Source organism: Neopsephotus bourkii, unplaced genomic scaffold, assembly GCF_033783945.1.
Source record: "Neopsephotus bourkii isolate Nb327-2 ecotype Australia unplaced genomic scaffold, CSIRO-AGI_Nbou_v1 NB_845, whole genome shotgun sequence".
NCBI lineage: Eukaryota > Metazoa > Chordata > Aves > Psittaciformes > Psittacidae > Neopsephotus > Neopsephotus bourkii.
In genome coordinates, this window is record NW_026901341.1 from 2,489,094 (window position 1) to 2,514,473 (window position 25,380).

At 40.4% G+C, this 25,380-nt stretch overlaps 2 protein-coding genes and 2 long non-coding RNA genes across 8 annotated transcripts in view; 2 read left to right on the plus strand and 2 right to left on the minus strand.

The window, feature by feature from the left end:
* Positions 1–25,380, minus strand: part of C1D (C1D nuclear receptor corepressor) — a 457,287-nt gene that overhangs the window by 142,398 nt on the left and 289,509 nt on the right. The window lies entirely within an intron of this gene.
* Positions 1,060–12,132, plus strand: ETAA1 (ETAA1 activator of ATR kinase). Of its 4 annotated transcripts, XR_009725875.1 has the most exons (8): positions 1,061–1,392; positions 2,320–2,457; positions 2,736–2,812; positions 4,151–4,269; positions 4,604–6,735; positions 8,629–8,764; positions 9,915–10,003; positions 11,697–12,132. XR_009725875.1 is itself a non-coding variant. In XM_061356242.1 (7 exons), the coding sequence occupies exons 1-6, from the start codon at positions 1,161–1,163 to the stop codon at positions 8,742–8,744; spliced, it is 2,814 nt and encodes a 937-aa protein (XP_061212226.1). In that variant the 5' UTR covers positions 1,061–1,160; the 3' UTR covers positions 8,745–8,764; positions 11,697–12,132. The 4 variants fall into 4 exon arrangements, 3 of the variants coding, with proteins under 3 accessions (XP_061212227.1, XP_061212226.1, XP_061212228.1); XM_061356242.1 differs by lacking the exon at positions 9,915–10,003; XM_061356244.1 differs by lacking the exons at positions 9,915–10,003; positions 11,697–12,132 and having other exon boundaries at positions 4,604–6,404; positions 6,624–6,735; positions 8,629–9,910.
* LOC133213760 (uncharacterized) lies at positions 13,279–19,342 on the plus strand. 2 transcript variants are annotated; one of them, XR_009725877.1, is made up of 4 exons: positions 13,279–14,719; positions 15,557–15,646; positions 16,351–17,602; positions 18,150–19,342. It is a non-coding gene; the product is annotated as an uncharacterized LOC133213760 (long non-coding RNA). The 2 variants fall into 2 exon arrangements; XR_009725876.1 differs by having other exon boundaries at positions 15,557–17,602.
* Positions 15,546–20,484, minus strand: LOC133213761 (uncharacterized). Its single transcript, XR_009725878.1, has 2 exons — positions 19,354–20,484; positions 15,546–17,589 (listed from the first exon to the last, which is right to left on the minus strand). It is a non-coding gene; the product is annotated as an uncharacterized LOC133213761 (long non-coding RNA).

A 25,380-nucleotide genomic window follows, 5' to 3' on the forward strand; every position in this document is an offset into this window, starting at 1 on the left:
CGTATTTTTTTTTTCCTTGTTAAAAAGTCTTCTATTGACTTTAATTACGCTCATGAGAATGAGAAAGTGAAAAAAAACCATACTGTTTGCCTGAGGCCTTGGGTCAAAAGGAAAAGTTTCATGGCTCAGAGAATCACTCTTTGGTGACTTTAAAACTTCTCATACTCCCGAACCCAGAATGAAATCCACTGCTCACATCCTATAAATGAAGTGTGATCCCAAAGTACTTCAAATCAATTAAATGAAAACCAGGCAGGCAACCAATATACAAGAAGTTCACTCAACCTCTGCAAGTAAGTCACTCCTTGACCTTATATGCTTGGTAGACACATTTATACATTTACGTTTAGTGGCTCAGGGAGGAAATATCCACCTTATGATGTAATACATACATGTGCTTGCATTTATATTATTTTAAATAATGATGTAATATCACAGTCCCTCAGGAACCTCACGTTAATTTCTTACCTACCAGCTTTGGCTTCTGTAAGCCTCTCTTTGCCAGCCCCAACTCCCATAACAGGCTGAAATGGTTTATGCCTGTCTGGGTTTATTTTCTCTTTCAGGACACTCACCACACACCTCCCCTCTGGGCCCCGAGGACCTCAGCAGAGACCCCACACGGCAGGATGGCGGTGGCCAGTCCGGGGTAGGAGCCACCAACGAATCGAGAACGTGAGATGGCCTCAGAAACGAGGTACCCTGAAGGTACACGAGGCACTTCAAGGACACGAAGCCATCTCCTGGTCGGCCGGGGCTCATCAGAAATCATATCCAGCCCCTCAGGCGGCGGCATACTTAGAGCTGTTTGCACTGAACTAATGTACGCCGGGTTCTGAACGCTTAACCCCAGGGGCGACCCTCGTAATAACAGCCGCCCTCAAAGGGCCGGGGCGGGCGAGTGAAGGACGGCGGGAGCGAGCCAAATCACCGCATGGCAAAAGGGGGCGGGGCGGAGCCAAGCGCGCACGGCGCGCGCCGCGCTAGCTCCCAGCCAGCCGCAGTTCCCTGCCGCGTCTGAAGACCCGCCCCCGCTGCGCGAGAGCCAATGGTGGCGCGAAGCGGCGAGGCGGAGGCCAATCGGCGGTGGCGCGGCGGGCTCCCCGGCAAAATGGCGGCGTTGGTGGGGTGGACGTGGCTGCACTGTCGTAACTCGTGCCATGCCCGGTAGCCGGCGGAAGGGGTCCTGCCTCAAGCCCGCCGCCCTAAGGAGGCGGAGTGGCGGGGGCGAGGAGCAGGTCACCCGGCGGCGGCCGGCGGAGCCCTCCGCAGAGGACGCGGCTGCGGCCAGCGGCGCGGAAGGCTGTGCGGGCCCGAGCCTGCCCGCGGGTGAGGCGCCGTGCGCGCCCCAGCCGTCGCCGTCGCGGGAGGCGGCGGTGCGCGGCGCTGCAGGTACGGCGGGAGCGGCCCCGGGGCCCTGTCCCGGCCGCCACCCCAGGAGACGCGGGGGAGGCGGGCCCTGGCCGTGAGGAGGGGGCCAGTGCGGGGAACCCCCCGCCCTCCCCCGCCTGCGTGCCTTGGGAAGGGGCTCTTGTCAAGCTGTGATGAAGAGCATCTTCCCGCGGCAGATACTTAGGGCTGACTGAGGACGCTAATCCACTCGAGGAGAGGATAAAGCCTGGCTGCGCCAAGTGCTGAAGTGCAAAGCGTCTCCTAAGATGCTTTTCACGTAGCAATAGCATCTTTTAAAATTATTTCTATAAGCTTTCGCATTTGCAACGTCATTTCTACAGGGCAGGGGTGACAAGCTGAGCTTCAGACAGTGTGTTCAGTTCACTTAGTGATGTGAGGCAGCCACAAGCTGTCTTAGAATAGCTATATGACTGCTTTTAACAGTCCTAGCTGACTGGCCCAGTGGGGGAAGTATAGACAAAGGTAGGTTGTGACCCAGAACAGTTTGGGGGCCCGTTAAAGTTGTGACCCAAATCAGAATCTGGGTTAAAGACACAGAGTGAGCAAGAATACAAAAGATTCTCCCATATATATATATACATAGTTTATCTCTCCACATAAGCTGAAATCAATATCTTCTCAAGTAGCAGAATTGACAGTTGTCATCCTTATATCAGGTGTTCAGTGTATAGCTGTCAGAGCTGTAATGCCCTGTTACTTCTGGTGGTGTAACTGACAGATAAGAGTCATACTCAAATGTATAGTTGTGAACAGTATTCCTATTGTAAGTAATGTTAATGAGTGTCAACTTTATTTTCCTAACTTAAAGTTCCTAAAGCATCTCATGCCTTCTCCTGTTTTATGTTTTAAGTTATTTTGGCCTTTTATTTGTTGTTTTTAATGAGAATCATCTCCCTGTTCACACAGAGTCATGTTTGCATAAAACACCAATGAGATCGTTGAGTAGGAAATCCCGAATACCTACTTTCAGCTCTCCTGTTAATGAAACGGATGTTCAGCAAGAAATCTTTTGGGATCCTCATTCACCAATTGCACACAGACTAGGTAATATTAATAAAATCCAGATTTCAGCATGCCTATTTGAGGCGTGCAGCGGGAGTTCACTAGAAGTTACCAAATTTCTTGAAAAAAGGTCCCTTTTTCCCTACAACATCATGGGTAGGTTGTTTGGTTTTGTTAAAAATCCATAAATAACCCATAATTTTTTCAATGTAGTGGTAAGCTCTGATGTTAACATATATTTGAATTATCTGACATACACTCCACTTTATAAATTGAATTATTTTGCAGTTTTAAAGAAGTTTTTTTGTTTGTTTTCATAGGCACTGGAAAAACCAAACAGTCGACCAGTAGATGCGCAGTAGAAATCTCAGACATTGTTAATCGCATCGCTCCTCAGGTAATTCCTACTAAAACAATGCATGTGCAGTCATCAGATAGATTAGTGCTACAGCCTTAGTGAAGGCTCAAGTTTAGTTACAGTATTGTGTTTGTTTATCCTTAATCACTCTTCAGTTAAAAGGTAAAGAGTTTCTTCACATACCAGGCTTACTTAGCCGTTGTTTTTAAGCATTTTGAATGGTCTTAAATGCTGAAGTAAAAGAACAAGACTGAGCTCAGAGACTTCACAATAATATAAACATAGTAACATTGCTTTGTTATTCTACATAATTTGATTTTTTACCCTGTATCTATGTTCTTGGTGTCCCCCTTTTGCTGTGAACCTGATGTCCACAGCCTGCAAAGTGAAAATAAAAGTACTGGGTTATTCTTTGCTTTTCATTAAGTGCAAGAAGATAACATGTCATTCCTAAAACAGTTATTTAGCTTGCAGAATATGCCTATTTGACAGGGCAATTTAAAATGTATTCATTATCATATTTGTGAGAAATTATACGTAAGAATTAGAAAATCACTGGTAAGGGATGCTACTTCCTTCCTTTTACATAATTACAGCACTGTCATAGATGTAAATAACACCAGGATTTTTGAGTATCTGTTGCTTATGTTCTTTTTTCTTAATAATTTAAAAAATCTAAGGAAAAAGAAAACCTACATAAACTACCCTGGTTGCTAGTAAAGTTCGAATTACTTTTGCCTGCTTACATGCAGTAACTTCCTACATCCCATGGCTCTGGCCCTCTAGACAGTTTACCACTGCAGTACTGTATCTCTTAAGTTTCAGAGTTCAAATCCAAGGCTCAACTTTGAAGCTCTGGAACAACTCCACTTAATTTCTAAACTTCATTTATTCTTGTCTAAAGGTTCCTTGTATAAATGAGTTGTAATGGAAGAAGTCAGATTTTTTTCCTGGAAGCATACAGAATATGATTTCTTTCAAATTCTCTGATCTGTTAATGCTGTTTTATGTGGCTAAAGACCATGTATCTGAACCAGTTTCTTAGGAGTACACTAAAGTAAACTAAATCACAGCTTGTAATGTGAATATGCGGATTATGTGTAAACCTGAAGTAGAGTATTAGGTTTGAGCACTAAAGTAGAATTCAGTTATTTTATTTGAAGTTCCTGTCTTAAATCCATATAACTAAAGTGATCTAATTATCAGTAGACAATATTGTAGTAATCTCACTGAACTTCCATTGGTTTAGCTGTTATCTGTGGCTTTCAACAGATTTGATCCAGTGTAATTGACATAGCAACTTTAATGCAGGGTGTATGTCAAGTCCAATCTTCATCTGAAATCAAATAGCTAAACTTTACAAATCTAATCATTCAGGATGAAAAAGCAGGCTGTAATGAAGACTCCCTTTTAGGGACATGGATTGGTGAGGATGCTATTCCCTGTACACCTGGAGTAGTAAAAGTGCGACCTAGGACAAAGTTAAGTTGTACAAGGTAAGTTACAGTTTTGTCTTGCACATCACAGCTGGGCCTTCATTAAAAAAGGTTATGAGGTTGCCTTTATGTATAGTGAACCATATAACTGTACATTAGCATACAAAACATTTTTAACTTTGGGCTTGTTATCTCTTCTTAAGGGGTATTTCTTGGGAATTACCAGAAAAGAGTGCACGATAACTGTGCATTGAAAGTGGTGGGATTCAGTCATTTTCTCTGTAGTTGTTAAAGCTAGAGAATGAACAGTTCTCTCATACAGCCATTCTGTTGAGCTTCGCTAAACCTTTTTAGAAGGTCTGACTTTATTTTGTTTTGTTTTTTTTTAATCTAGAGATCTTAAAATAAAAAATCCTGAAGAGGAACTCATGAAATTGGCTAAGGAATTTGATAAAAATCTCATAGAGCTAGATGCTGTTCAGGAACAAAAGAAGCTTGGTCATGACGTCATCCAGACTGCCTCAGAGTCTTTAAATCATTCCAAAGCTAAAGTAAATAGGAAGAACCTGAAATCGCTCATTGGTGAAGTTTCTGAAACAGATACCGTTCTCTCCCAGAAACCAGTTGGACAGAGCACCGGTATCCCTGCTGCAGATCCCTGTCAATCTAGCAGTCAGAAATCTATAGACCTTGAGGCTGAAGTAGCCCTTCATGCTCTTTTTGACTGCTCTACCCAGAAGTGTAGTGGACAGTTGAGCCAAGGACTATCAGGTATATCTTTAAATAATAGTTTCCATGAAAATAAAAGCACCTTGGAGGAGGAACACCTTCCTGAGCAACGTAAAGACACCCAACCTTGTAATTCAGAGGTATATAAAAACAATACTCTATGTACACTAGGAAGCGCAAACCAGACTTTTCCAAAATTTGATACTCACACACGGACCAAAAAACATCCTTTGAAGCCTGAGTTGGTGGCTTCCAGTAAGCTTGATGGAGCAGTTAATGACGACTTTGATGACTGGGATTCAGATTTTTTGGCAGATGACTCTTTTGTGATGCAAATAACCCAAAATCCTGAATTGATAAGTACTGAAGAAGCACCACCAATTCCTACAAACCCATCTGTGCATGGTTTCAGTGATGCTAGCAGAACTAACGAAAGAAGTAGCCGCAATTCAGTTCCTTGTTTGGGGAGTGTACATGAATCTAACAGTTTGCAGTTTTCTGCTTTGAAACATCCTAGTAAAAACACAAGAAATGCTGTAAAATCTCCTTTACAAAAGCCATATAAGACACAAAACTCAAAGACAGAGACCACATCCTTTCATGGCAAAAGTAACACTAAACCAGATAAAATAAATCCTGTTTGGAAGAGTGCCCAAAATAGTGATTTGAACTATATATCTGTTTCATTGCAATCTGAAGTGAAGAATGGAAATGAAACTATCCAGCCTAAAAGTGCCTCTCTTCCTGTTTTTCCTTCAAGATCGAATCCTCATAGACAATGGTCTGGAAAACCTGGGAATAACACACATGGTATTTTCTGTGAATCATCCAGTGTTTCTACAAATATGAAACCTAAGGATCTAACTAAAGTGATTAACCAAGCTCATGCAGCTCACTTAAATCAAGTTGAAATACCAAAGAAGTGTTCTCTATCATTTGATGACTGGAATGAACCAAAATTCTCTGATGAAATATTAGATATGTTTTGTGAATCCAACAGTCTATGGGATGCAAATTGTGAGGATGATGAATTGCTGTATCAGGTGTGTGATGATATAGAAAAGCAGACTCAGAGCCAGGATGTTAAACAAGGAAATGAAAGAGCTAAAACTATACAAGGAAGCAGTATTAATTCCAGATCAAATATTGATAACAGCTTCCCAGCATCTAAACAGGGACTATCTGATCTCTTGGCACAAAAAACAAATGCAAAACAGGATGCTTTCTCAATATGCGGTTCCTGTAGGAATTTGCCAAAGGTTCCACATGGGCTGGCCACAACAGGTCACATACTGAGCTGTAAAAATGTCTCAAGTCCTCAAACTGTGATCTCAGGTACTTCCACGGAGTGTAAATACACACTGTCTAAAAACTGTCATGAAGCTGCTTCTGAAGATGCTACAAAGACTGTTGCAGGAAAATGGTACAGGTCAAATTCTGTGCCAGCAGGAGAGACTGGTTCTGAAGTAAGTCCTGTTAATGCAGTAAATATTTTTGGTAGCAAAACTCTAGACAGCCCAGATCTTTTGTGTAATATGGGGAGGAAGCCAAGTAACAGTTCTGGTAACAAAACATCACTTATGCCTTCAAAGTTTAAGTTCCGAAAGACAAATAATTTTCAGGGTGCTCTTCATGTAGGGTCTGAAAAGGCAGGAAGTCATTCTGGCATTGGGATTACTCTGCAGGTTTTGGAAGGAAGCAAGAATCAGGTGAATGTGACTTTGCACAGCAAGCTTGACGATAAGAAGTCACCTTTCAAGAGGCACCTTTCAGAGTCTTTTGCACTGCCAGCATCAGGTATTTGTCTTTATTGTATCACTGTTACACTGGTTTGCTTGTTACTGTAATCCGAATGTTAGAAAAGTTTATACTGTATTGCAACTTAGAATAGGTGTCAATACTCATTCAGTTTAGGTGTTACTAAATGTTGTAATGAAAATTTGGAGAATATTTTCTCAAAAATAAAACTGTGCTGCTGCATCGCTTGAATTCCTAGATTTAAAGATTTTTTCCCATTTTCATTCCACTTCTCCAGGGGCACTCAGAATCACTAGGATCAAATATATGCTGATGCCAGCACCCAGCATACCGTATTCTTAAATTGATATTTAAAAACTACTATTTTGATATGTATTAAATGTTGTAGTGTGAATCTATGCTTTTTTACAGCTCAGTTTGAAAACATTAGAAGTTACTTATCTCAGTCATGATTCATAAAACCCCAGTTAATGGTGGGACAGGGGAAGAAGGCAGCAGGTGATGCAGGATGCCAATTTCCTTTTACTATTGTACAGCTAGAAATTGGAACCTCAAATCATTCAGTGGTTCTGAAACCTCAGCCTGTATTGTTGTTTGCTCTGTGGCTAAAACTGCCAGTGAAATATTCTTGTGTTATCAGTCTAAACACTAACGTTTTCTTTCACCTAGAGGGGAGGTCAGTCACTTTTCCATCATCAGGCAACAGTCTGTAATACTCCGTGCACTGCTGTTACATGCTATGGAAATGCAGAACCAGCCAAGTGCCAGTCAGTCCTGTTTTTACTTGATCTCATGGCTTGGTGAAGTTTTTAAGCAATACTAGTTTTGATAAAATGTGCTTTTTGGTGTACTATTACCAACCTCGATTTTCAGGAAGCACTGTTACAAAAACAACAAAAAAAAAGAATTTCTGCAAAATGTCAGCCAGCTTTATTTGAAGTATCAGTATGTTACCTCCGTTACTTCCTCAGCAAAGAAGCAGATAAATGGAAAGTAGCAATTTCGAATGCTGAAGGGGAAGGGAGGGGAGATAACTAGTCATTCTCAGGAATGTTCTAGAGAATAAAGGAATGACAAAGAATAGTATAGATTTTCTTCACAGATAAACAGTAACTGTTCTTCAATTTTTTGGTGAAAGCACATTGCTGTAACAAAAACATGGATGTTAAGTAATGCTTTCAAAAACTGATAAATATTTTTTCATGGACACCTCTGTTTTAAGAAGCAAACAGACCTTTTATTTATTCAATTTGAAAGATTACTTATTAAAAATATATTAATTGGAAATTGGTGTATAAAACCAGTAAAATTCTTGATATGTGCAGGGAGTGTTCCTGTTGGTTGCACCGAGGTCAGGATTTTATTGCATGGGAATTTATAGTTCTGTATCACAACATATAAAATACTATGGCTAGCTATCATGTTCCTGTCTCCTTTGCCAATTTTTATTGCTACTTTTGACCTTTTTTCAACCTTTCTGGCTTTATTTGTGTGACACCTGTACTGTATCTGACCCCTGTGTCTATACCATCTCCATGCTCATATCTCTGCCTAACTCACTAAATTGTAGAGCCCTTTTCACTCTGATAGCCTTAATGTTCTTAACCCATTGCCATCTCCTATGTTGACTCCTGATGTCACAAGGTTCACCTGAAGGGCAGCCAAGTAAAATTTCCTTGAAGCAAATGTCTGCATCCCAGTATTTTCATTGGGAGGTAGTAATAGGTAGCACTACAAAGGTCATGCATCTTATCCCCGCTTCCTGCCTTGGGGACAGAAGGGGACAGGATAGATGAGTCATTTTTAACTTGGGTGCTTGGTATGTCAGAATAGTGTGCTCTTGCCATAGATCTTCCAAACATTGAAAACAGATAAGTTAAAATACATATTGAACAACTTTGAAGGCTCCTAATACGTGTTTTTTACTTACAGTGTCTGTGGTGGAGAATAAAACCAGAAAATGTTCTCAAGCGGAGATTGAAAGAAAAAAACAAGAAGCTCTTGCACGAAGAAAATCCAGAATGCAGGCATACGTTAAAGATGCCTGAATTTGGAGTTTGTCTATTGAGTAAGTTTTGGGGAGGGAAATACTGTAATGCTAGAAGACACTTTTTAAATCCTGTTCACAGCTACCGACAGCAAACTTTTCTTGTTTCTCAATTTAAGACAATCTTAACCTGCACTAATACTCTGGTGGTATTTAGTCTTGTTTAAAAACTATCAGTTGTAAACGTGTAGTCCCAAACTACCTTCAGCACAGTGAAGATTGTGCTGAGTTCACATACTGTTATGTGTTGAAATTGAATAGTTTGAAAATCACCAGAGCACGAAAGCATTTGTATACACACCTAAATATATGTCAAAAACAGACTGTATGTTTTTCGGCTGTATTTCTCCTATTGCAAGTATTTTAATTTCTAAGACTCTCAAGTACATTCAGACTAAGAAAACGTTTGTTCTCAGGTAGAAGAAAGTTTTTAAGTTCTTGTTTAAAGAAAATACAATCTAGAAAACACCCAACATTGGAAAACTAATGGAAATGAGCAGGAATTGGAAAGTGTGCTCAGTTTGTCTTCATTACCTTAGGTAAGAACTGTACATAGCAAAGGAAAAATTTAATGCAAAAGTTTCATAATGTGAAAAAGTGTCCTGCAAATTATGTTTAAATTTTTTTTTTCTTTTTCATTTTTTAAATTCCCTTCATGAAGAGTTAGGAATACACCAGCTGACAAAATTGGATCACCTCTCTCTAAACTTGTGTTACCCAGCTAATTAAAAAAGGTTGCCTATGTCATTTTACCAAACCTTGCGCAATATATAATACATCAGATGAAATCTCAACAGCTGTGAATCAGTTTAGCCTTATGGGTTGTACATATTTTTCAAACTAAAGGCTGTTAAAACATAAAAATGCAATGTCATGTCAGCTTAACAGGGGCTGATAGAATTTTTTATGTGATAGATGGGTGCAGAGCTCAAACTGCAAAAACTGCCTGTGGGTAAGCTGCAAGATATTTTTCAACTGAGAAATGCTTATATGTAAACATGTGACACTGAAAAGTGACTGTAATTTTTCTTTGTAAATAAATAACTTTGAAATGTACCAAAGGTTAGAGGAAGCTTTTGGTTTCTGTAGTATGTGCCATTTTTGTAACTGCTAAAAATGTAAGTACTGTATATTTGTAAAGCATCATTAAACTTTTTTTATGTTTTTCTAGTCTGTTCTGGAAAATACTGTACTACAGAAGCTGGTAAAAGGGAGTGATATGGGAATTCTGTATGGTCTTTACCTGAACATCTTTTCTTGGTGATTTATCCAGTTACTCCATGCCTCAGTTTTCTACCTGTTGTGGTGACAAAGTGCTTCCTTTAATCCATTTAAACTATGAATCCTTGTTGGAGGAACTGGTTCTATATACAACCAGCTGCAGTAGAGTCATGAAATACTCAGCTATACTGGTTTTGAAACTAATTAACTTGCTTTTGTATTAACCACAATTCTTGGTGTTAGTTGGTTGATTATGAAGTCAAATTCCCAAGTCTACTGAAAAGCATGCTGGTGGCCAATAGACATTACTTACAGTCTGTTACTGCAGCTCCCTGTCCTTCAGCCGTGCAATGCACAATGAGTTGAATTAGCTTATTGATCTGACTGAAAATTAACCCCCAAAAAATGTTTTCAGCTTTTCAAAGCACTTCATTATAGAATCGTAGAATGATTTGGGTTGGAAAGGACCTTAAGATCACCCAGTTCCATCCCCCTGCCATGGGCAGGGACACCTTCCACTAGACCAGGTTGCTCAAGGCTCCCAGCCTGGCCTTAAACACTGCCAGGGATGGGGCAGCCACATCTTCTCTGGGCAACCTGAGTTTACCCTCATAGTGAAGAATTTCTTCCTCATATCCAACCTGAACTTCCCCTGTTTTAAGTTTAAACCCATTACCCCTTGTCCAGAAGAGTCCCTCTTTAGCATCCTTGTAGGCTCCCTTCAGATACTGGAAGGCTGCTATGAGGTCTCCATGCAGCCTTCTCCGGGCTGAACAGCCCCAACTTTCTCAGCCTATCTTCATACAGGAAGTGCTCCAGTCCCCTGATCATCCTCGTGGCCCTCCTCTGGACTTGTTCCAACAGTTCCATGTCCTTTTTATGTTGAGGACACCAGAACAGTTCACAGTACTCCAAGTGGGGTCTCACCAAGAGCAGAGTAGGGGGGCAGAATCACCTCCTTCAGCCTGCTGGTCACACTTCCTTTGAAGATAATATAACATGAAATAGCAAGACTCCATGTTGTGTTGTCAAGCCTCTGGTGGCAGTGTTCAGGTAGTTTATAAACCAGAAGATTTGCACGTCCATGTGACAAATAAATGTGTGGTTGTTGTAAAAATGTTATCCTGAATGTAGTTTGATCTGTGTACCTGAGGGATCTGCTTGTATTTGTGGGGTTCAAGGAAAATCAAAACTGTAACTTGCCAGATGCAGTATTAGCCAAGAAAGTGGCAATGAAAAAAAAGGCTTCTACTATCAGTATGAAACATGAGAGTTATAAAGCTGGCTTTTAAGGTACTGATACATAAGAATGTCAAGTCTTATTCAGAAAGATAAAAATTAGGCTTTTGCTAGGATAGTGTTTAGCTTATCATCCCTTCCCTCCCTAGGGTTTTTCTCTAGAAATAATTTGTAAAGGAACCAGGATAATTTTTGTTTTCAAGGATAACATGGTTAATTATACTCCTGATTTGAGAAGATGAGCTAACTGGAAAGGAGGGACCTGTTGTGGGTGCTGGAGAGTATTTTTTTTTAGGAAGGTTTCATTCTCTGATACTAAAGGACTAACTTTTAATCAGGTTTGAAATTGGGATAAATAGATACCTAACATGAAATAGAGGCTAAGCATGTTATGGCTACCAAAGCTCAGCATGCAAAGTGATAGAGCCTGACTGCTTGCTGCTATGTGTCCTTATCACACACAAAGTTTAAAACCAGCTTACTGCTTTTCCAGGTGATGCTGATTTTCTCAGCAGCCAGGATAGAAAGGCCTTGGAGCTTTGGAGCTTCTCAACTAAAATGCTACTACCACTGGTCTCCCTGTGAAAGCAGGGTAAGAATATACTGGCTCATCTTTTAATACAAGCCTCTAACCATCCTTATATCCTGACTTTAAAAGAAGATTTTAATATATGACAAGGAGAATTCTGTTGCCATGAGAGGTGTGGAAAGGACCCTTCGCAAACTTCCCAGTTGGAGGAAGACACAAATTACTTTCTGCCCAATTACTGTCACTTGTTTACTTATAGAGCCAAGTACTTCCGACATGCTGCTTAACCATATTTAAAGAACCTGTTTGCTAATCAGTGTGAAACACACTGACAGTGTACAGCAAATGCATGCTTTGCCCTCTACCGTTAAACTGATTGTAACAAAAGGGCTTTATTTTTTACTTTTCATAATACCTATTTTTAGCACAGATATTATGCTTCAAGACCTGTAATTGATTTTTTTTTCTTAAATGTTACCTTCCAAATAAAAATCCCAAATTCTTGGGATCATGGTTTCATAACTGATGTCAAGACAAACAACTAAGATTTTTTTGGTCAACACTGACCATCCCCAAATGTTCTATCATACCATCTCTCAGTTAACAGACTGAATAGAGTTACTTCTTTCTGTGACTCAATGCTTTTCAAAACAGAGAAATAATCTAATGCATTTAAATTAAACCACTCCTATGCCATTTTATTAGGCAAATCTGATAAAAGTGAAAAGCTTGGAGAAATACTTTAACCCATACAGTTTCATTGTCAGAGTCAGTGCAGGCAGAAGATTCATTAGTGCTTAGAAATAGTTACAAAGAAGAACCTGTATAATATCAAAATAAAATTCCATGACGTAGGATTTTTTGTCTTTAGAAAGATACGTATTCATAGTAATTGGCCAGAAACATCAAAAGATTTAGTAGAAATCTAGTGAAAAACAAACGTTTGTTTTACGTATATGTCTTAAAAGAGTACATGCCACAGAACTTGTTTGAGTGCCCATGCTGTAACTGCCAGTCTTGCACTTCACCTCTTCCTACTATGCTGGCATCGGCAGGGTGCTGGACATGGACCCAGCCCAGCAGACAGGGCAGCATACTGCTGTTGACAGGGTTGCAAACATGAGGAGTTTAACCTCTGCCTAATTCTTGAACATCTGGATATTAAAGCCAGCAATGCAGCAGTGGTGTAGGTAGAAATAGCTTGGTGCCTGCTAACCTGAGAGGCACAGGTTAGACATAGAGCGATTTCAGGTGCTCTTATGGCCGTCGGTGATGGGGAGAGGACAATTCAGATGATAGGTGCCTCAGCTACATTTCAGATGTGCTCAGCTTTACATCAGCAAAGGCAGCCATCTGCCTAACAGGTATTTCAAGGACTTGGTACTGGGCCTAGACAGCCACTCTGCTGTACCTGGGCAGCCAACAGCTTTTGAGAACAGATGAGAAGTACAAAAGCACCTGCTCCTTGCTCTCATTACGTCCCCTGTGCTCACCACTGTGGAAGGAAGCTGAGCGGCAGCCTCATGACCCCACAGATGTGTCCCTCATGGTTCCTGGTAAGTCCTTGGTGCCCCACTGATACTGCATGTTCCTCAGTCATGCAGCCTTTTGTCTGACTGCTTGCCACAGACAACAGATCTCCATTAGGAAAGTAGCTACATTATTTCAATTAATTAAAACACATGTATGCATAAGAAGTTTGGTATTTCGATAGCTGACATTTCACTATGAAGCCACATCTTCCTCCAGGCAGAACAGACCTATACGAATAGTAACAACAATCTTAAACACATTCTAAATTAAATTATGACTGTCATGTTTCATTATAACTTAATTTATGACTGTTTGCTTAAGCACTCATTTTCATTCAGAGCATAGTAATTTTTTACATGAGCAGAGCAGTGAGCTTAAATATGAATGGAATTCCAGTATGTCCCCCTACCGAAGTATAATTTTTATCCCATGGATATTGATGCATTTCATGATGAGTGATGTTACTTGCTAAAATCCAAGGATTATCTTTTTCTAGTAAAAAATGTGGTGAATTATTTTCTTTCTTTTAGGAAAACCAGATACTAAGATATGATCAGATAAAGGATTGTTCATCATTATTTTCCTTATCTGCATCTAAAATTATGTGCTGTGGAATATACATACATACATTCACAACCTTCCAGGTCATGCTGGTGAGAGATCCCATATAAAGCATTTGAGAAATCTAGTAATATTGGGGTTTTATTGTGTTGTACCAGATTTTCAGAGGCCAGCATCCAGCAGCTTTTCAAATTTTGGCTTATAAAGGCACAATTAATCTTTGGGCTGCAATTCAGGAATAGCAATGTAATCTTTCTTATACTATGTGTACCACTTATTACATCTAGACCTTTATACCCAGAGGAATAACATAGATGAATTCATTGATTATATCTTTTTAAGCCTAAAAAGAGCTACAATTTGTCAGGAAAGAATAGCTGGAAGCAACAGATAGTGACCTAAATAGTAGAATTCCAAAGATAAAATAGAAGAAAATGAACACAAATGCTTCATTGTTTGAGAGCTGTATTGTCTGCAACACACTCCAGTGAATCCAGTGTTTGTGGAAGAGGCCAAGGCAGATAGAATCTGTGGAGCTAAAAATGACAGCCTGAGTAAGTAGCCATCAGAGATGAAGCCAGGGAGACTCTGGCAATTGTGCTGTAAATCATAACTGCAATATTTGTTCAAAGCTCCAGTTACTATGCGTACTGGTGGTTTTGCCAGAGCAGTCAGAAAAGTCCTGCCTCATAAAACACTTAAGGATATCGAATGTACTGTTCTTGTGGACCTAAATATAAATTTCTGACTATTGTCTGAGTGTAATGTCAGTGTGGTAGCTGGCAAACCATTAAGGGCCCGATTCTACTTTGCAGCAATTCCCTTAAAGCACTGGAGGTAATGGGGTGACTCAGGCAAAAGAAAAATCAAGCCCATGCATTTCATTATTGTAAGTAGTTGTTGTTTTTAGCACATAAATCTAGTAAAACAGCACTGCATTTATCATAAATTGTTATTGTTTATGCACATTTTCAAAGTTTTTGAGGAAAAGGTTGCATTTATGCATACCTTTTAAAAGCTGCAGTTAACAGCTTTCACCTCGAACACTGTAGTTAACAGAGGCGAGGAGAGGACTACAGGATTTATAGATTTCCTTTTTAATGAGGCTGTCTGCTCTTTGCAGCTTGTCCTTGCTAAAGGAAAAACTTGATTCAGGTTTTAACCCTGGAAAATGAGGACCCATGTAGACATTGGAGTGAAGCTTTGCACTCGCTGCCATGCTCTCCGTGAACAGATGTCCAAATAAAATACTATATTCTGAGCACAGCAGTTTGGGTCTTGGGTATGATTTTTTCGAGGGAGCTGAGCAGGGTGGGATTTCTTACATGCCTAAAGCTGAGCATATGTTGGGCATGTTTTGCAGAATCATGGCTGTAGGGCCAAGTGTCTAAGGAGGCTATTTAAGCTCCTGGGGAAGTTACCATTGGGGAATCACACTGGTGATTCACAGTGATGAATAGTTGTTTTTAAATATCCCATTGGATACTTAGCTGAACCTACGGCTTTTAAGAGATCTGCAGAAAGCTCAACCTAAATGACAAACAAAAACACCTGACATAAAGAAAGGAAGAAAAATGTGTTCTCTGAGGCTTCTGTAGCAGTTTGGAAACATTCGAGTAGGTGAAGTGATAATACTGCCTTCAGCAATAATGACTTGGAAAGGAGGTTGGTTGGTTGGGGGGGTTTGGGGTTGTTTGTTTCTTTCTTTAATTACCTTTCATATTCTACAGAAAACAACCAACCAACATATATGCTTGGAAATACAACAAATCTGAATTCCTGTATTCCTTGTTACTTCTTATAGGATGCATTGTACATGGGTAAGGCCAGATGTTTCTGTAAACTCTAATGCTGTAAATGAAGATGACATTAATCCAAATAACTATTTTGTTATTGAACTTAAATAGGTGCTAGTGATGAATAAATGAAACCAAATTTTACAGAAGGACTATGTTTTCTGTATCACTTGCTCAATTTTCACCATACTGACTTGTGTGATTTCAATGTAAGCCACTCATCAGAAGTGGCAGTCAAGCCAACAAAGCCCTCAATTTCCAACATACAACATCAGAGGAACCCAGAAGCTTTTCCATTTGTTTTTAATGCCAGGTTTCCAACCAATACTAAGAAAGGAAAAGAAAGCTATGCTTGTTTATGGGCTGGGGGCAAGGTATCACAGACTCAATTTCTCTACAATTTTCTCCCAGGTCACAAAGGCTGACCTAGGCCCTTCACACAATACAGCCATCCAAATCTCATATGGGCTTTTTGGAAACTCCTTGGTGCTTTTTTTCTCTCCATCTCTTGGTAACTGCAATCCCTCAATGTCTGATGTGGTCGTTAAGTGTTCTCTGTAGACCTAACTAGGAATCATGTCCTGTTAAGGCTTCCACAACAACCAGACTCCTACTCTTTGATGGGAGACTCAAGCTATCTGCTAAGTTTCAAATTTACATTTACTTTTAGTTAGATCTTTTACTCTGATATCTTCTACAGTGTAAGTCATCCACTACTGACATTTCAGGATCCCAAGTTTGATGTGTTAAAGCTGTGCAATCTATAATCTCTGGACGGTATGGGGGGGGATACTTGGACTGCTACTAACAGATATGTGCAGGGCAAGTGAGAACAGCAAGTTCATATATGCTGTACAGCAATCTGTGCATGTGAAATTTCTGAAAGGCTCCACATCACCGATAAAAAATTTCTAGAGATCAAAAGAGTCTGAATACACTTCACTGAAGTGTCAAATCTTGACAACAGAACACATTAAAAAGAGTCTGGCCAAGTGACAGCTTTCTAATAGATAACTATAGAGATATGAAGACAAGTTGGAGGACAGCCTGTAGGAAGAGTTATGGAGGTGAATGGAAAGAAATTTGAAGATGGTTTGAGATAATGTCAATTGGTGTAGACCAGATAAAGAGAGACCCTTTTTCATCTTCTTGAGTAAGTCTGAGGTACCAACAAAATTACATAAAACACCTGCTAGTTATAAAAATGTCAAATAAGCATGCATTGGGGAAATGGAGAGATTTAAACATTCGTGAAAGGGTGAGAGACATTCTTGGAAGACATATCGGATGTCTTTGTCATCTCAGCAATTTGCCTGCCTGTGTTCCAGAAAGAACACAAGTGTTCTTGTGAGCACTGAAAGTCATCAAGCCTGATTTCCTACAGATTAACTAATGGACTTTCTGAAAGATGCAAGCTCCAACTGAAGCGTTTGAGGTTGAGTCCCATAGAATGAGAACCCAATGTGGATTCTCTAGGGACTAATAAGAACAAATGAACACCTGAGCTTTTCTGCAGATACAGGGATTTTCTGGGGACTTTCTCTTCCATTATCTCACCCAGTTTCATCAAGCTCCTGAAAAATGCCATTCTTTTTAGACTCTCCGAAGAACTGACCTTTCTCTCCCCCCGTATACACAGTGAAATTTGCCCATCCTTTCCCTTTATTGGTGGTGTTGTTCCCATAATGGCTTGAGCATGTACAAGAAAAGATTAGTTCTACCCTCCAAACCTGCCTGATTTTTGTTATTCACAGGAAGTCAGTCGGTTGATTAACTAATAAGTAATTTGATGTTATTTCTGACCTAGGAATGAGAAGATGGGAGAGGGCCTACGACTTTTATTCCTTGCTGAGTCTTGTGTGGAACCGTGTGCTTTTCTTCATGTCATGGTCGGTCAGCTACCTTAATGCTGATAGAAGCCACTGCCGGTCTGCTTGCTTGTAACTGCTGAAACCATTGGACCTGCCCTGTTATATATGTGTATGAATATTTTAATTAATTTTCTATACAAGAACATTCATCAGCTAAAATCAAGAAGTAAATCTATTTTTAAATGAAGCTAGCTCCAATATTTACTGCAACTTAATGACAACTTGAGACAAGAATTTAATTACATGGAGTCAGCATACCATATATATTTTAAGGATGTACCATGGGACTTATTCTAAAGTGTAATTTAGAGTAACTTTTAGACTGCTCCTCACTATGAACTTAAATCAAAATATTTCCACTGATGGAGCACATTCTTCAAAACTGATTACAAAAGTAGCCACAGGACTAATGGAGGCTTACTATAATTTTATGTGTTATGGTATAAATGACTTGCAAGAACACTCTTGGGAAGTTGTACTGTAATTTAATGTCTTTAAACCTAAAAAGTGCTAAGGAAATATTTTTTCATGGGGGCCTACATTTTCCCCTTAGTGCTACCAAGAAATGCGTCTTTTTTGTAGGACAGTTTTGTATCCCTTGCAATTCACATATCACACCTTGAAAATATACTGAAATGTTGTACTGTGCTTCACAGAAACAGCCTCCCTAAGGAGTGGAACACAGACAAGGACTCCGGAGACCAAGCTGCTCCTTCCTACTGCTTCCTGCTGGCTTTGCACATGCTGATCTCTAGGAGGTTTACACAAAGGCCAGTAATGGTTTCCTTGTTCACCCTTACTGTGCCTTTTGCCTGGCATCACTCATGGTGTTGTGGAGAGCGGGAGGTGTTCTCAAATGTCTGTATTTTAGGGCCTTGCCATGAAAATGACACACCACCTTTGCAGCTGCATCCCACCACAGGGAGATGTGAGTTACCGCACTGAATACACAGAAACAATCCGTGTTCAACAGTCTAGCCATACAACTGAATTCTTATTTACACTGACCTTACTTTACTGCAGTGAGTTAAGAACTGTTGCTCTGTGACAGTACCTTAGTCCTTGCTTACGTAAGGCTGCTGTTTGCTGCTTAACAAACCTATTTCAATAAAAGAGTGGCTAACATCAATCCCCGACTAAACAATTTCTAGAAGAAATATATAAGTTAGCAGAATGCTTTTGGGTAGATGAGGTTTATTCTGGGACATAACTGCTTAAAGATGCAGACACAAATGAAATGGGCTACATCGAAACACAAAGGGATCTTCTTCACTACTTAATTATCTGGTGTAGTGACATTGTAGTGGATGTTATTTGTAGATCTTCATTTAGGTAAAAATAGCTATATGGCAGATTGCTATGGCAGCATTCTTTTATAAGGTTATGCCAGGCACAGGGTCAAGGATGTTTCTACTTTATAGACCGTCATGCTATCTTCTAACTGCTCCAAAGGCATCTAAAGTAAGATTTACATCCACACCGTGCCCTAACAGCTCCACAGGAACTCTAACTAGCCATAAGTAAGTAAGGCCCATAACCAAAAATGCTGAGCAGCACCTCAGCTGGTGTAAATTGTCATAGTTCCTCTGTGGAGCTGGGGACACTTTACACAACTGGAGGATTTGTTCCTCTGAATGTGCAGAAAGTCGACCTCCAATACATAAAATGTCCTTGCACACAGGAACACCCAGACTTTATTTTGAGCTCCATGGGAAACTTGTGATTTCTCACTCCAGCCCCACAGGTGTGCTTTGCCTTTTATTGGTCAAGGTCGGTATTTGCAATGGTCCACTGGGTAACAGAGATGCCTTTTAAAGTTCCTTTCTAAGGTATATTCTAAATGTGTCTGGAAAAATTTACCTGCAGCTGAAATTGCACTGGGCAATCCACACAGGTTTTCATTGCTCTTAGATGAATGCAGTACTATATGGCATCCACTGCTATGCTGAAGGGAGCATGAGGCTTAATTAGTCCCAATCGCCTCAGAGGCCAGGAATTTTCAGTAATTAACTTGCACCCAAACATAATCATGCAGATGTACCCAAACCAATGTTGTGATGGAGAGGGGCAGGACTAGGGCCTGGCTATCAAGTGACCTCTAGCTGGGCCAGTTGTCAGCACACAGACAGCTGTGAGAAAGGAGAAGACAAAAGACTTTGTGCCACAGAGCCACAGTGGAGCGACAGTGGTCACCTTCAGATTTCCTGGACTGCAGAGAAGCCTTGAACAGAGTCAAAGGTCGAAGAAATCAGAACTGCAAGTTTTCCAGAGGAAAGCCCTTCCTACATCAACTAAAATGAATCTGCACAGTGAATGGGTTACAGGACAAGAAAGGTGCAACAGGGGGATATGCAGTGACCGCAACCATTTAACATGATGTGGTTTCCTGTAGTGGGAGTGTTTTGGACACCGTGAAGTTTGTGGTAGTGGATACATGAAAGGAGGCTGAAGATCTAAATCTGGAGCTTTTCATTCGTTTCTCTGTAGCTCTCACCACTTAAAACCTTCAGCTCTAGACTTTGTCCTGACACAAAAAGAGAGTCAGTCACAGAACACAGGATATATCTGGTCTGACCTGAAGTCGAAGGGAAGCCCTGTATGAGCTGGAAAACGACTCCCTCCTCTCCAGGATGAGTCAAGGCTTTAACTCGAGTCAAGGCTTGCACAGCCCCCATATCATGATACCAAAGAATGAAACATTTTTGTAGCACTGTGTAGCATTATATACTCTCCCAGTATCAGAGGGAATATTTCTAATAGTCTTGCTTAATGGTCCACACACAGAAGTATTTTGTTATTTCTGTCCAGGGAGTTTAGTCACCACACTCCTCCAGCACTCCTTTTAGGTTGGCTGAGGGAACTCTGCAGGGTAAAATACAAACCTATGCAAAAAATTCACCCTGCTCTATTAAACTCACTGAGATAACCTTGTTCTAACTCCTACACAGCCTCAGCCGTAACAACTCAACCAGTAAAACTTGCAGTTGTGTGTACCAAGAACTCCCCACCTGACTTTTAATGCGAATCTTTCAAAACAGCAGCCAGCAGAACTTGCAACTCCTGCTTTCAGCTTTGCTCCAGGCTTCAAGGTATTCATTGTTTTCTTAAGTTTCCCCCCCAAGTGCAATCGTTCCATTGCTCAGTATAGCGATTATTCGTAAGGACAATGTATTGTGGCAGGATGAGCACCATCCATGCACTACAAACACAAGTACCTATCACCACTCTACTGTTGCCACAGGCTCCAGGTAACATGATGGACCTTAACTGACTTCACCAGGGCTGTGACTGGGCATGAGAGAAAAGATTACATTAATGGGCCTCTGGCCAACATCACAGTTTTTGTTGCCTAGTGCATTAAAACCCCTGTGTGACTGAGAGAAAGAAAGGGACAGTTCAGAGATGAGTTTTAATGGAAGACTTCAGGAAGCAAAAGAAAATATTGCTCATGGGTGACAAAAAATGCTTCCTTGTCTATGAAGCAGCACAGCAAAAAGTGCAAAGAGAGGAAAAAGAGACAGAAGAAACCTATAAGAAAGAAGAATGGGAAAAGCAGCTGGCTAAATTGAGTGAAGATAAATGGCAGCAGAACTTCAAGTAATAGATTTCACAGGGTTTTTAATAGCTTGAATTTCTTACAGCAGGCAGTCAAAAATCTAGGAAGCTGCTGACTGGTGGAGACAAGGTGGCACTGGCAAACAGCGTTTTAGATGGAAGGGAGGAAGTGAGGAGCTCTTGCAGACATCATCCTTCAAGAACAGAGATGACCATAACATTTTGCGTTGATAAAAGAAATCATGATAGCCACCATGTTAGGAAGACAAGCAGGAGAAAGGGGCAGCAAAATGGGAGAAAAGATGGCCCAGGAGACAGCAACTGTAACAGAACTCACGGAGGAAAATAGGATCAGAAAACCAGTAAGAAGTGGTAAATACCTAACCTTAAGAAGTCAAGCCATACTGAAGTGACAGCTGGATGTGCAGAAGCAGATGGTTATGAAACTCCAGGCAAAAGCATCACTGGCAGAGAAGGCGAGTGACTGGCAGAGAAGGGCAAGTGCATTCTCTCACGGCTACCTCTGTGAGGCAATGGGGAGACCAAGTAGCAAAGGAAGGCACAAAAAATACAGGCAATGTCAGGGAGGGTGCACCTCCAAGCAAATTGGGATTGAGAAAAAGAGAGAATTACAGAACCAAAGTCTTGAGAGGGATCTTGGTCAGGGAAGAGAATGACAAAGATTGTCCTCAGATCAAGCCATGTACAGGAACTGGAGAAGCCTATTAGAAGTCAGAGAAGCTACAGCTACAGAAGCTACTTAGAACTGGGGATGAACAGCAGCTTCTGAGAATGTGGAGACAAGAGACATGAAGAAACCAGTGGGTTTTTTTCAAAGGGAGACTGAATTAAAGGAATTTCATTCTTTCAAGAGCAAGAGCATGCTTGAAGGCAGAGGGTCTAGAAAACAGAGTGGCTGAAAATACATAAGCACAGAAGAATGGAGAGATAACAGAAGACAGAGAACTTGCACTTGAAAGACATGATCGAGTATAAAAAGAAGGGAGCTAAGATTTGGGGAGGACAATACAAGAGGAAGCTGGGATCTTATCTGGGCTCATTCACTCTGTCCTTTACAAAGAAAACTAGATCCTGGCAGGAGAAGGACGAAGGTTAGCAGAAAAACACCATTTTATTAGTCATGAGCAAACACAGAGGGTTTGAAGCTCCCAGTCCAGTATGAACATCTGTATGAGAGGCAGTTCAGTCTCTGGAAGAAGTCCTGACCCTATTAAAGTCAATGACAAAACTCCTGTTGCCTTCAACAGAGCCAAAATTTCACCTTGTGTCTATGGCCATTCCACTGAGACTTCCAACATGAATGCCAATTAGTGCCAGTTTCAAAGGTGACATTTGTGACACGGATACATGCTCCACTGGGAGATGATCTAAGATTATCAAATTGAGTTTGCATAGACCAGTAAAGGTAAGTGTGACATTCCTTGTCCTAACAATCAACTGAGGCAAATAGATACACACAGAGAGAAATAGCTGGGAATTTGAATACTTCCATAGCATGCTAAACATGGCATCATTATTGATTTAAAGAAAAATAAATAAATAAATGGGATTAGTAATTCAGCCGGTGTGTGGCAGGTCTAAATGAATCAATTAGCATGTTAAGACATGCATAAAATAATGCTTAATTAAAAACAAAATAAAAAGGGGGGGGGGGGAAGGGGGGAAGGAACTTTAAAGGGTAAATTGTCTCATATTTTAAATTGAATGAGTACAAAATATACTACCTGAGGATAGCAGATTACTGTTTGGAGGCTTTCAGGCGGCAAACTTATGCGACTGCCACTGTTAGCACATTTAGATTAATAGTTCAACAGTCACTGGAATATTAAACAGAATGTTTAATTTTGAGTATTTTACCTAACACTGGGTTGATCTAGGATGTAAGCAGACTGGGTACCACAGTACCCAAAACAGTTACCTTTTTTTCTTAATTTGCATGTTGATGATCTACATGCCTAGATCAAAACCCATGCAGTCACTGTATGATTTAATACACGATATCAATTCAATCTCCAGATAACAGTGAACACCTCCCACTTTATAAGCCCTTGCAATACACCAGTTTTACAAGTGTCTCTATGGTGAATCACATCTGTGGTTTCCAATACTATGATCCCATTAATGAGTGTAAATCTGGGCTAATCCAGTGCAGATTGCCTCACTGTTGTGTTCTGCCCGAGTTTTATGTAGATCAGAATCCTAATGTGACCGTTTCCAATTCTCCACTCTGTTCTATTATTTTCATACAAACATTTAATCTACACTGTTTAGACCAATATAATAATGGCTTAAAGGAGTAAGGGAAAACCACAATCACATATAGACTACAATAATAAATGCTGGGTAGCAGGTAAGCCACGTTTCAACCCCTAAGAGATTGCCGCTTCAAGGCAAATCTGTATCTCATTCTAAGCCAGGTTCTGAATAAATATATGATCATATCAGGAAGTCACCACATTGCTTATGAAATGCGCATGTACAGATGCAGCCATCATCTCTGAGCAGCTGATGGTGTGCTCAGAGGAGACCAAGGCTGGTATATAGCAGGAGGATTGCAAATCCATCCTGAAAGAGCACTGGCAGCTCTGCATGTGGAAGCTTGCACATCACCTGCTCCCACTGTACTTAGCCCTAGGAAATGCACTAAATCTTTTCACGTTATACATGCCAAATTCATCAACAGCTTTAAGAGAGAAAGAAAGACATAGATCATTTTTTAACTGTTCCCATTACGTATGATAAAAGAAAAATCAGAATGAGTAGCACAGTGTAAACTCACTGCTCTTCTGCCACTGTGTGGAATAAGGATTGCTCAACACCTCAGTACCTTTAAATGTGAGCCTATTAGATGAGCAATCCCAGCTGAAATGAAATGAGCAATCAGGCTTTCTCAACCTGCATCGCACTGCCCAGATTGGCTCTGCTTTTGCTCAGCATGTAGCTCTCCCCTGATTTCAACTGCAGTCTTGTGCACACATCACAGGTAGAATACACTTGATTGGTTTGATATCATAGCTGTGTCAAAGACAAAGGGCACAATCCCAACATGCTGAACATGAGCTACCCAACTGCCTGAAGTCAGGCTCTGAGTGACTGCACCAGTGTTGGAGAAAGAAAGCTGAGAAACAATAGTTTTTCATCCTAAAGCTGCAGACTAGACAGGTTTTTATTATGGAGACATCAACTCATCCATTCCAGAAGAGGGGTGGAGAGGGGTGCTATGTGTGTATGTGTTGAGTAAGGAGGAGATAGGTTTAATTAATCTTAAATGCCTTTGCAATTCAAGAATTGTAACCCTGGATCAGTTCCTGTACTAACATGATTAGCAAATATTGACTTTTGAGTACAATAATAATGTGTCATCTGAAACCCTTGATAAGTAACTTAAGTACTTCCTTAGCTTGCATCTTATTAAATTAGATGAGGTACGGTTGAGACACATTACACAAAGACATTGAAATGAGAAATCAGACCTAAAGATTTTAGCATTGATTAAGGAAAGTCAAAAGTTACAATAAAGATGAAACTCTGTGGCCTGTATTCCGACCCCCATCCTTTGCTGTGAGTACAGATCACCTCACTCTAATGCTCCTACTGATGCTAGGGAGCTATTCAAAATTTGTTTCACTATTTACCAACATGGATGTGTTTTCTTTGGAGTTCTTTGGCATGGGGTGAAGTTGCTATTTTCTGGTTTTGCAATACCGTAGTTCTTATACTTGTAACAAGGGTAAACATTTGCTATTTGTGACTTTTTGACATGCAATCCATCATTCGATTATGTCTGATGGCCATATAATGTCAGTTTTATGGAAGGTTAACTGGCACAGGTTTTGAGCTTTTGAAGTTAATGTAAGGGAGAACAAGGAAGGCGTCACACTTGTGTGTCTGTGAATATGGTAAGTATAATGTACTCAAATCTGTTCATGAGGTTTAGTTTAAAAATGTGTACAGCAGCTCAACCAAGAAAGGAGTTAAAAGATGTGATACTCCTCAGATGCAACCTGACAAATCTTGCTTTATTGATTAGTTTTCAAAGGCAGTGCAGTGAGAGCACTACACTTACAATAGACTTCGGAATGAGGAGAAGGGGGGAGAAAAAAAGCTCCAAATGTCATCAAAGCAAATGGTCTGTGAATGTTGCTTCAAAGCTAGTCATTAGTTGCCAGGGTGTTTTGCCACAAAGCTTGTAAAGAGGTTTTCCTGGAGGGGAAGGTATGACAAAATGCACTTCTTGGCAAGATGACTTCTGCTTAAATAGCAGGACACATTAATTCTTGCTTGATACATAAAATTAATTAGAGGATTAAC